Below are 13,148 nucleotides of genomic sequence, written 5' to 3'. Positions count from 1 at the left end.
TCCGAGCCCTGCCTGAGCTGCTCTCTAGATAGACCACCCTTACAACCATTCAACTTTTCACCTAGCCGACACCACTTCAAGACATCTTAAACCAAGACCCAAAGGGACCTAACCCAGCCATCAACCAGTGAACAGCAACGAAGACCCAACCATGACAGAAAAATCATCCACAATACATAAAAAATCAAATGATGCATGAGTTAAAATTTGAGTTATCATATCCACATACAAATGCAACAACATAATTTAATAATCAAAACAGTGAATATACTGATATAAATGGTGTGAGAAAGGAAGGGTATAACATGCCTTTGCGTTTAGAACGCACGAAAAATCTATATAGTTGCGGTTGCGCATATCGAGACTTGGAAATCTCATAATTATCCAATTCTGGAAGCTCAAATTCCTAAAATTCTAATTTTTGCCTCTAATTATTCTCAAATAGCTTTCAATTTGCGAAAAACCACATAACGGTCAAAAGTCAACCTTGGTCAACTCTGATCAAACTTTGACCAAAAATTACCGAAGTTTATTGCGTTCTCACTGCTTCAAGGTTTTGAATCTCGACTCGAAACTTGGATATTTTGATCTATCACATCGAACCGATAAAAAATGGTTAACATGTAAAAACTCGTCGGAAAATTGGGGAAGACGGCGGCGGCGGCGCGGCGGCAATGAGCAAATCAACTCCAAAAATTTTGAAATTTGGCAGGGTTGTAGAGCTCGACAAGGGGATTCCAATGCACTAAGCCACGACCGGAGAGGACCATTGTGGCGGCCGAAATCAGCGAAAAACAGACGGCGACGGCGTTCGAGCTCAGATCTGCCCAATTTTTGCAACGAAAAAAGCTGTAATAAGATCGGAAAATGATCTACACATATCCTAGAACCTTTTAACAACACAAAAACAACAAGAATCGACCTGAAATCCGACGATTCGCGTGAGGAAGATGATGAATAGTGCCGCGCGATTCTCGACTTCGTTCTCGCCAAATCGGACACCAAAACTCATGATTCTTGGTATGGATGTGATCGCCTTGAAGAGAGCTACAAGATGTCATGCTCAATCGATGGCGAAGGGCGGCGGACGTAAAATGGGGGGTTAGGGTTTTAGTGTGTGTTTTAGGTGTTTAGTTCGTGAGAGAGAGTGTACCACTTAATATTATAAAATTTGGTCCTAAAATGATCCGGTCTGATCCATTTTAATGCTCTTGTGTTATTTTACTCCAATATGTAATTTAACACATTTTAAAAATTATCTGGAATAGTGAACTATGACTAGTCAACTAGAACAATAAATTCTCAATAAATAAATTGAGTCAATCTTGGGCTTTGACCAGTCACGCAAACTTATTATTTTCTCCAATTAAATTATCTGGCATAAATAATTATTTTAATTCCATTATCTCAATAATTATCTCAAAATGCCAATATTACCAGATATCCAGGAATAGTGGCAGTAATAATTATTTTTACAACTCAATAATTATTTTAATTGTCAATTAATTTGGTAATAAATTCTGGGACGTTACAGATAATTACCGAAGTATTTGTCCGTTCCAAGAAATCCAAACCGGTTCGAAATTGGATTACTACCAAAGTAAAAATATGTGTATTACTTCATCAATTTCGTAAATTAATGAATATTACTTCATACATTATACAATTAGCGAAGTATGATAGATACACGACTTCACAATTTATGAATTATTGTGAAGTAAAAGATGTCATTTTACTTCTTCTGTTTTTCGAATATTAAAGTAATTTATCCTATAAGGCCGCGGAGAAATTTCAATTTACCGAAGTAATTGCTACAAACGACTTCACTAATTTAGAAATATGGCGAAATAAATTTTTTCTTCAAATTCGCCACAAATCACATTTTCCGAATTGTTTTTGTTAAATTACTTCACCATTTTATTTATAGTGTCAAAAAAAATTAGACAACAACAATACCACAATATCTAAAACTAAAAATAATTAATTAGATTCATAAAATCATCCATACAAAAAACGAATATCCACAAATCCAAGAGTAGAACCCAAAAATATATCCGCAAAACCAAAAATGTGTCCACAAATATATCCTATAAAGAAGTCATCCTATATCTCACATCATAATCCCAGGCAGGACTCCCTTTCCTTTCCCTTTCCTTTCAGTAGTATCAGTAGCATGCTTTTCAAATCTGGGATATTAGGTATTGGCCTTGGATAGTCCCCTTGATTGTCGCTGCATCAAAATCCATAAAAACTAAATATACAACCCAAGAAAGTAGATCTATTAGGTGAGACAGAAACAACCAACCTTGTCCATGGTACGGGTTCATTATCACAACGAACAAATAGATGTCGACAAACCTTAAATCTGATAAATAAGAATGAAAGAAAGAAAGAAAGAAGCATAGATAAATATCAACTCTAACAAAATAGCAAGATACATAATAGCAAGATACAATGAACATAAACATCTCGTATATTAGTCATAGGAGCCTGACCTTTTAAGTACCATAGAGCAACATGACACCAGCTGTGTATCAACCTAATAAAAATGCATCTTCATAATCTGAATGGAAAAGATAAGTAGAAATCTTGCGCATTTTTCCATGAATTCCACTGCTTCCTTGAAACAACATTCAAACTGGTAAACATGGCAAAGCTGCATAAAGAAAATATCATGATCCTGTAAGAGTTAATTAAAGTACAAACTTTTATTGGACTACCAAGCAAATGTTTACTTCTAACCACAAGTAAAACAGAGAATGATCAAGATTCAGCAGTAACCCTGGAATGCAACTCCACAGCCAGATCATCGTCTCTATCAGGAGAAATAAAATACAGCAAAACATCAAACACAGCTTTCTCATACGGACTAGCATGATTCTGTCCAAATTCAAAAATTACATCCAATATTAAGAATATAAGAGAAAGAATAGGCACCAGAAATTAGGAAAAGCTCAATTATAAGAACATAAAACCAAACCCATTAATAATATCGAATCAACAAGATATATATGAGATAAGACTTGGCTTCCTCAATGTGCGACGGAGCATGAGATGAATCCGCGGAGCAGAGAAAATGAACTGCCAAGTTCAATATTCCAGCATATTTTGACGATCACTTGTAGTGGTATGACTCTAATTTGAAGACGGTGTCACTCTCTGCCAACATAAAGTAAACTAATGAATATCTAAAGCAACATAAATAAGATAATACCACCAATTGCTGTCCAAACAAGCTAACATGTGAAACAAAATTTATTAGTTGCGAAATAAGATATAAAACTTTACCCTACAATTATGGATTAGACATAAACAATGCAGTAAGATTAGAAAATAAAATAATGCCCTTGTAATGGTGAGAGGGAAAGTAAAGTCATCAAAATGCCTAGTCTGATCAAGTAAAAAGTATACCTAGTTGTTTGATTGATAGGGAATAGTTAGAAAAAGAGTTACATCTGTATAATTTGGAGTTTAATAAGATGCTTTTTATAATATTCATTCATAAGTAGTAAGTCATCGATAATCTTTTCAAAGATAAAGGCTAATATAAATAGAGTCTGCCTAAATTGATTAAGAAGCCATTCCTCACATGCTTGATCACGATCAAGAAAACAGAGTGTGAAACACCTTTCATTTTATACTTCTCATGAAGTTATATTTGCACAAAATATGAAGAACCAAAAATAAAAATGAAATATATCACATGGAATCTTGACAGTTTACAAGAATAAGAAGCTGGAAGTGATTGGAAAGTTCAATTGAAGTTGTCAAAATGTGATGGTGATAAAATGCTTTCATTGCTGAATAACATTTCCATCCATAAGATTAGACTAAGACCACCAAAAGCAATTATATTATACACACATGAATAGCTAGTATTCAGTATTGAACATCACATGATGAACAAGAATTAATTGAATATAGCTTCTATCCGTAATTAAGTGAAACCTACTAAGGTAGTATTTGCAACCTCTAAAAATAAGTGATTATGGAGATTCTCTTGACAAATTTGTTAAAAAAATCTCCATAATCACTTATTTTTAGAGGTTGCAAATACTACCTAAGAATATTTGCTACCCTTGCAAAACTCGTGCCCTGCACCAAGCTTGGACTTGCAAGTTCGAAAACTGCAATAAAGCATGTTATAGGTAAAGTAAAATTAACTCACTCTCCACAGATGAAAAACGAATACAAAAATTTTCCTCCTTTAACTCTCCATCAGTAAAATTAGCAGCATGCCATACACATGACTTGTCATTCCCTTGATGTTCTTGCACTGACAATGAAGGCATCATGTAATTACAAAGGTAAAGTAAAAATTTAGGCATAGACAACTTATTAATCAGATATCACACTTTTTTAAACAAAAAAGATAGGAACAATAACATAAATTGTAGATTTGGTAATATCACTTTCAGCAATAACAACATGGATGTGAGAAGTATATCTCCTGTCATATAGAGCATATAACTATTCAGTTCAACTAGAAAAACAAAAAGTAACTATATGATTAGCTAACCAATATGGTTGGCACAGATCTTTAGAGTCTTGTTCTGCCAAATGACAAGCCTAACTTTACAAGCCTCCTGGTTCTTTAGAAGCTTCACAGTACCGCCTCCCCTCTCCTTCCATTGGGTGCCCTCCTAGTCAAATCTATACAATTTTGCTTTCCTAGCAATCAAAAAAGATTCAATGTGATTCTAATGATTCTGCTGCAGTAAATTCGTTATTCGATAAAATTTTCCAAAAAAATGAAATAAAGGAAATGCCAGCATGTTTATAACCACAAGTGAGCGCAGCAAAGCTCCTAAAAAATAGAACTTCAAAGAAAGCCTTGTTGCTACACGAAATTATGCATATTGTGTGAAGAAACAAATATGTACACATCAAAATAAAATCCGAGATTGAACTATGACAAGTACCATTCACCCATCCCATTGGAGCTTCAAGTGCCTTAACAAAATGGCCCTTGACTCATTTCCTAGTATCAGATCTAGCTTTTCTTTATTCATACCGGATATGCTTATCATATTGACCAAAATTTCAATTAAAACATAACATTCAAAGTCCAATGATTTTAATTGTTTTCAATTTCCATACAATACCAGAAAAGGTCAAATATATATATATATATATATATATATATATATATATATATATATATATTGACCAAAATTTCAATTAAAACATAACATTCAAAGTCCAATGATTTTAATTGTTTTCAATTTCCATACAATACCAGAAAAGGTCAAATATATATATATATATATATATATATATATATATATATATATCCAAAAGTCGCCTGTCTTGGGTGGGATTAGGCGTACCCCTACCCGTTTATTGGTTGAAAAATACAAGAGAGGGGGAATAAATCAAGACCTCTCGAGAAATTACAAGATCTATGCAGAAGAAAATTACATCAACAAAATGAATTAAGTAGTGGAAGAATTCAAGCTCATAAGTTAGGCCAATCCTATCAAGCCTACAAATCCCTTTCAGCTTCCCTTGGATATCATCAGGATATAGTATTGCTGACCCTGAATTAATTCTCATGTTCGCCAATTCATCAGCAACTGCATTAGCTTCCCGAAAAATTTGAGATTTCCTCACAATGGAAACATTCAGAATATAAAGAATGCGTGTTAGGATAGGACTTAAAATCCAACTGGTAGTTTTAGCCTCAATAATATTCAGAGAAACCATAAAATCGACCTCCAACTAGAGAGAAAATAAATTAAACAACCTTCAAATCTGTAGTCCCTTAAGGATCACCATCAGCTCCGCCCGAGTATTCGACCCTTGTCCTATGGAGTCGTGAAAAGCAATAATAGGCTGCCCCGAGTGATCTCTAAAAATGCCTCCAATACTCAAAGCTCCTCCCAATTTTGAGCATCCATCTGAGTTAAGTTTGAAATAACCAACCGGAGGTGGAATCCAACGCACCATCCGAATAGTAATTTTTCGAATGAAACGTGGAGTCAACCCCCCACTGATTCGCCACATGACCGAACCCACTCCAGTTCACCACCTTCAATAAACTTGCATGAGCAATCGACACAATAAAATCATCAATTTTACGAATAATCCTGCTGGCCAGAATATGAATTCCTCTATGCTTATGTTCATTTCTGGCTTTCCAGAGAAACCAAATAATGAGGAACGTCAAAAGTTTCCTAATATGACCATCCTTCCTCCAACTCGACTCCACTATCCAGTGATTAAAATTATAAGGTATCTGGACATTGAAAATTTGAACATAATGATTCCATACAGCCATAGCCGGAGCACTATCAAAAAAGATGTGTCTAAATGTTTCCTGACCCTGATAACTTTGACACAACAAAGCCAAAGAAATCCCTCTAGCCTGCAAAATATCATCAGTACGTAGTCTGCGAAAGAACCAACCAGCAAAAAATCGATATGGATGGTCTCAGGAGTTTAGACCAGCAACCAATGAACCACCCATTCGAGTGAGCTTTATTCCTCACAAGCTCCCAGGAAGATTTAACACAAAATATACTATTATGAGTAGGAAGCCAGATTGCTCTATCTACATCCACTATCTTCCATCACAGAACCATTTAACCAACCTATTGGGAGCCCCTGAATCGGACATCTAGAAACCAATGGACCATCTGGCTACCATGAATCAAACCAGGAACTCAACTCACCCTCCCCAATAACCCAACCAATCTCATTCTCTACTCTCTGTCTGATCTTCATCATCCTTCTCCAAGTTGGAAAAACACGTTGTAAAATTTGGAAATCAGCCGAGGCATTCTTACAATATTTGGTATGCAAAAAATCACTCCAGATAGATTTAGCTGTTCTGAATCGGACCCATAATTTAATTAAGAAGGACGTAACTGTATCCTTCAACCTTCTAATACCGAGACCCCCTTCTGAAACTAGGAGACACACTTTCTTCCAAGCAATCCAATGAATTTTCTGATCACCATTCTTCGATCCCCATAGAAATTTAGCACAAATCATTTCCAACCGATGAAGCACAGTTCTCGGAGGCTGTAAAACCTAAAATAGGTAAATAAGCATAGAACAAAGCACACTTTTAATGAGAACCAGCCTACTACCAAAGGAAATCAATTTCGTTTCCCAAACTTGAATTCTCCAATTGGCAGTTGCAATAATATGATCAAAGTAAATACTTTTACGAGGACCCAAATATAAAGGAGCACCAAGATAACGCAATGAAAATTGCCCTTCTCCAAATCCAGTAATAGAGTAATACTGACCCCTTTTCACTGCTGAACAATCATTTGCAGTGATGATAACACTCTTGGAATTATTAATCAGCTGGCCCAAACACTGCTCATAATGATATAGGCATTTTTGAATTCTCTTGACACTCAGAATAGCTCCATTCAAAAAAAAATGATAAGATCATCAGCATATGCCAGGTGAGATAAAATAAATGACCGACCTGTGTTAAACACCAAGCTTTTGTACCGATGGAAGAGAGAATCCAGCCCCCAAGAAAGATATTCCGTCGCAAGGACAATTAACAAAGGAGATAGAGGATTTCCCTGTCGGAGCCCTCTCTTAGACACAAAAATCCAGAAAGATTCCTATTAATATTAATCGAGAACCAACAGTTACTGATGCAACAAAAAATCCTTCTGCCAATCCCATCAGAAAACCCCAAGGCTTGAATCATCTGTTGCAAAAAACTCCACTGAACTCAATCATAAGCTTTAGCCATATCAATTTTCACAATCAAATTCCCTCCTCTGGTCCCATAATTGAGATGATGAACCATATCCTGAGCCATCAAAATATTGTCAGAAATTACTCTCCCAGAAATAAATCCGCTTGGAGAAGGAGAAATAATTCTAGACAAAATCAGGCGCATCCGCAAGGTGATAATTTTGGTGATGACTTTGTTGTTGACATTGCAGAGACTAATCGGTCTGAATTCAGACCATTTCTGAGCATCCACACTCTTAGGAATCAAAATAATAGTATTAGCAGTGATACTCCTCGGAAGATCCGAACCATTCCAAAAATCCTGAACTGCATCAATGACATATCCCAACAAAATCTGAAAAAACCTGCAAAAAATCCATCTCGCGTACTTCATACTCAGCAATAGGATGCATAAGTGTGTCATTTTTCTCTACAGTAACAAGTGAAAGAACATGGCCAAAATCTGCTCTGTTCAGTGGAGCATTCTCACCGGTTAACTGTGACGACCCGGTTATTAATCTCTCAATTCAAAATAATACATCAAATGTACATAAATTAAGGCCAAGCATCAAAGCCTAAAAAAATTGTTTTTTTGGTTTTTTGTTTTTTAAAAGGTGACCTGCGCACGCACGGGGTCACCCCTTGCGCGTGCGCAGCTCAATGGGGCAGCGGCCCTTAGCTTGGCCTGCGCGCGCGCGATCAAGGCTCGCCCGTGCACAGGCCAAGCGGCCAGAGAATCAAATGGTGCCCAACTGCTGTCAAAATCTGATCATGATCCAAATTACAAGCTCAATCAAATGCAATAAACATCATACAAGTTCCAAGAATCATTAAACAAGGTGAGTGAAGTCATTAACAAGATCATATCTACATCTCAAAGCAAGAGTAATAGAACTAGTTCAAGTGTGCTTACAAGTTCAAGTAGCAACACTCTAGACCAAGGTTCAAGTCTAACAAATATACAACTCAAACTCTAAACATAAGATCAACTCATATGGTCAAGTAGACAAGAGTCAAGTCTAAAAACTATACAACCATCATAACTCATGATCCTAACATAAAGGTGACAGCAACTTGACCTCTACACTGGATCATCACTCTAATCTCTCAAATCTCGATTCGTCAAGCCCGTCTTTGCCCTGTTCCTGAACCACCTGTTGTTATGTACACATACAAACACGACAACAGCCAGATAACTCCGGTGAGAAACATATTTCCCAGTAAAAGCAACTAACATGCAATTCAAATTATATATATCAAACTCATGATATAAACTAAAATACAATGCATGCGTTAAAAACAGGTTACTCTCAAAGAATCTCTCATTTTATCGGTTGGGATCTCGAGAAGAAGATATCGTAACTAAACCACCGACACTCCCGATCGAGGTGGGGCTACTTATCTTGCTTCTCTAGACTTTGAAGCCACTATACATGTAAATCAGACGCTAGGCTATCTCAACCACCCAGGCCATACATATATAGTTCCTCAAATCGTCTATTCGAATGCTTCAATTCATTTCAAAATCAAGGAATAAGTCTCACAAGATGAATGCAACATATAACATCAATATAGCATTCATTAATATCATATTTCCATTCAACAATTCACATAAGAGAAAATAATCAAACACGTATGTGATTTCAGGAACTCGATATAAACCATCTCGAGTTTTAATCCCATTCAAGTAGAAGTCCACTTTTACCTTTCAAGTGTGAAGTTTAAGGTGTCCTCAATCTATCCAAATCTGAACAAATAACAACACCACCTTGTGTTAAAAATCTGCTCAAACTTCAACCCAACTTCAAGACAAAAAGGCTACAAACCTTGTTCTTTCTTCTACCGGTTTCGAAATCGAGATTCTCAAGTTGACGTTCCCTGTTTGTGAACTGAAATAACAGCATGTTTACAAAGGAAACATCAGCTTTAACTCAGATCAATGGCAGCTCAAGTATAAGAGATCAAAACAGTTTCAATCACAAGTTCGGCGGAGTAACGACGTAAATTCGGCAATCCGAAACTCAACTATATCAAGTCTAACAATCATATACATCATCTATCATCTATATATCAATCAAAACCTAGCATATCAGGTGCTAAGCATTTCGAATTAAAGCTGTCAAATCATCACAATTGCATACAATCACCATTTCTTAATCCGTCTTCGAATATGCGATATATATAACATTAATAACACAAACCATAATCCAATCTGAATTCTTCTATCATGATTTCAAAAATAGCTGGAAACAAAAAGATTCTTACATCACTTTGAAGCTCTTCTTGCGGGGATTCCAAAACACTTTTCGGAATCGAAATCGGATAATCGGAACTCAAAATATCGGAAGTTGAAGATGAAGAATATACGTGAGGTTTCCTTTGCTTACTCTCGGTTCTTCCTCTAAACTTTCTGATGGAAAATGTTGTCATACACGTGAAGACATATCATAATAACAAGTGTCCAACCAATTTCCAAGTATTTGCACTTTGGTCCTTCAATTTGTGCTTAATTTCAATTCAATCCTCGGCCAATCATGTAATTCAATTTCAATCCTAAATAATTTAAGAATATTAGAATTTAAATCAAAACTCTAAATATTCCCAAATTAAATATTCTCGGATTAAAACTAAATAATTTCGGGCGTTACATTAACAAGTTTTCAAAGAATCGGACCCCAGACTCTTGAATCGAAGCTTGTTGTTCCAACGCCACTCCATCATCCCATATACGAAATATTTTATTTTTGGATCTCCGCATGTTAACCGTGTTATGAAAAAGGCCGGTATTTCTTTCTCCATTCACAATCCATCTCGCAGCCGCTTTCTGTTTCCAAAAATATTCCTCCATGGCTAACCCAAGAGAAAGGCTCGTTTTAGCTAAAGAAAGATCCACCATATTCTGATCCGAAGGCACGAAATAAAATGTCGATTCCTCATTAGAAGCTGATGTCTCAAGAACCTTCACTTTGTCGTGAATGTTACCAAATACCTCGGTATTCCACCATTTAAGATGACCCTTAAGCCTTTTTAATTTAATCACTAATCAGGTCAAACCCCTTTCAGCACAGGGATTATTCCAATTCAATCTGACAGTCTGAAGGAATCTCGGATGAAGGCGCCACATATTTTGGAACCGGAAAGAACTCTTTGGCCGAGGCATAGTAGGTGCCGAAATCAATAATGGACAGTGATATGAAGTTCCCCGATGCAGATGCTCAACCTTAAATGAATCAAAATTATTCGAACATGAGGTAGAAATGAGCACTCTATCAAGTCAATTCCAAATGGTATTATTTGTCCAAGTATACTTGGACCCAATATAACCTGCATCAACCAATCCAGTATCTGTAATAAATGTAGAAAATTCCTGCATGGCTCCAGGATTATGAGCAGTACCAAGAGAATGTTCACTAGCTCCAGTAATAATATTAAAATCTCCACCAACCACCCAAGAACTACCATCCCATGGTTGAAAATTCAAAAAATCCTCCCAAAGCAGACATCTGACACTCCGATCACTTTTCTCATAAACCACCGACAAATAAATATCTCATGGGAATAAACCAGAAGCAAGCTTAAGGTGTAAGAATTGCTCATGATCCTTTACCACAGATATCAAAATATCATGAGAATAGTAAAACCAGGTTTTATTACTCAAATTTGATATAACTGAATCAAAACCGAACTTCTTATTCTGCCATTCCTGATCAAATTACCTCTTTGGTTCACTGATATCAACAAATATAAGATGATTAGTATCTTTCAGTAATTTAATTCTACGCTGTGCTGCTTTATTCCCAATCCTGCGGACATTCCAAATGAGATCGTGCAACATTAAAAACTATTTTCCGGGTCAGAAGCTGATTTACTTTGTCCACCTCGAGACCCCAAAGGTGGCACCGACTTATGTTTTTTCATAGGCCGACCAGACCCTATCTTTATCAAAACATATCCCTTTAAAATTGATTTCCTACTCTAGTTTCAATTATCGTAACACTTTGCACCACGCCTGATATGAATCTAAAAAGCTATCGAAAATTCATATTTTTTCAAGATTTTTCTCATAATTTACCATGGAGATTAGAAGGAATTGGGATCCATGAAAATCAAGTTGGGGAGCAAGGAAGCCAAGTTGGAAAGCATGGAGTTCGTGGTGGAGTACTGAAATTTTATGAAGATACTATAAAGATCAAAATCCAATCTCCATCTTCCAAAATGTATTTTAGGATGTTGTGAAGCTACGGTTAAAATTTCAGCTTGATCCGACAGCTAGATTTTGAATTATGGTTTTTTCAAGAATAATGCACAATTCGGACAGCTTCAGAGCCTAGGCTCCAGTTTCAAGCGCCTAGGCGCCGGTACGGGATTTACACACACTCGGCGTGTAGTGTGTGTTTTCGGATTTTTGTGTATTTTTTTATTATTTTGAGTATTTTTGATTATTTTGAGTATTATAAGCCTATTAGGAAACTTTTAGTTGATATCTTTTGATATCTTTTCTATTATTTTGAATTCATATTTTATTATTTTGTAGTTGTATTATAAATATAATATATACAATCATTATTGAATACAATAGATTGAAAATTATGGAAATTTATTTTTATCAATTATAATTCTTTCTAAAATTATGTCAAAGCTATGCTTTGTTTATCAAATCAAACTTATCAAAGTTTAACCACTTTGTGGCGTTTGTCAATTGATTATCTTCGTGGATTGTCAGAAACAAATTTTCTAAAGGTTCCGTTGTGATTAATTGTTTGTCAATTGATTATCTTCGTGGATTGTCAGAAACAAGTTTTCTGAAGGTTCCGTTGTGATTAATTGTTTTCTTCTCGTGATTATCTGTTGCTAATTTCAAGTAAATTAGAGGTGGATATCCGAAAACTTACTTGTTCAAAAGATCGGGACAACATTATAGAATTTGTTTGTTATTGAATTGAGGGTACGATTTTAATATAGTCGTGTTTGCCTTTAATGCATCCAAGATTCTTATCATTTGGTATCAAAGCTTAAGGTTCCATTGATTCAAGTAAGTCGTATCTTTCTATTTGTTCTTCTTATCTTTTCTTCGTTCTTCTTATCTGTTCTTCATCGTTCTTCGTTGGAATCTTTCCTTTGTCGAATTTCTGTGTCGTTTCTTTCAAACTTGTTATTCAAGTCTCGTGTCTTGTGTTACAAGTTATAAATTAAAAAAACAAAAAAAAATCAAAAATTCAGAAAAAGGAGGATTTCGAAATTGGTGAGAAAAAAAAGGGTGAAAAAAAAGAGGAGAGAAGAAACGAGAAAACTTGTGGCTAAATTTCTTGCAGATAAAAGACAAGATTTGAGGACAAATTTTTTTGAAGAAAATTTGAAGAAGAGGAGTCTGATATGAATCTAAAAAGCTATCGAAGATTCATATTTTTCCAAGATTTTTCTCATAATTTGCCATGGAGATT

At 35.6% G+C, this 13,148-nt stretch overlaps 1 protein-coding gene across 1 annotated transcript; it reads right to left on the bottom strand.

Moving 5' to 3' along the window:
• Nucleotides 1-3,699: 3,699 nt before the first annotated feature.
• On the bottom strand, nucleotides 3,700-11,542 carry LOC140890178 (uncharacterized). The gene is made up of 11 exons (XM_073297936.1): nucleotides 11,424-11,542; nucleotides 11,016-11,162; nucleotides 10,356-10,730; nucleotides 9,973-10,117; nucleotides 9,534-9,596; nucleotides 8,073-8,204; nucleotides 7,445-7,589; nucleotides 7,123-7,265; nucleotides 6,894-7,035; nucleotides 4,169-4,276; nucleotides 3,700-3,800 (listed from the first exon to the last, which is right to left on the bottom strand). The coding sequence occupies exons 1-11, from the start codon at nucleotides 11,540-11,542 to the stop codon at nucleotides 3,700-3,702; spliced, it is 1,620 nt and encodes a 539-aa protein (XP_073154037.1).
• Between the last annotated feature and the right edge of the window lie 1,606 nt (nucleotides 11,543-13,148).

Source organism: Henckelia pumila, chromosome 3, assembly GCF_033568475.1.
Source record: "Henckelia pumila isolate YLH828 chromosome 3, ASM3356847v2, whole genome shotgun sequence".
Lineage (NCBI taxonomy): Eukaryota > Viridiplantae > Streptophyta > Magnoliopsida > Lamiales > Gesneriaceae > Henckelia > Henckelia pumila.
This window is presented reverse-complemented; position numbering and strand designations above follow the sequence as displayed.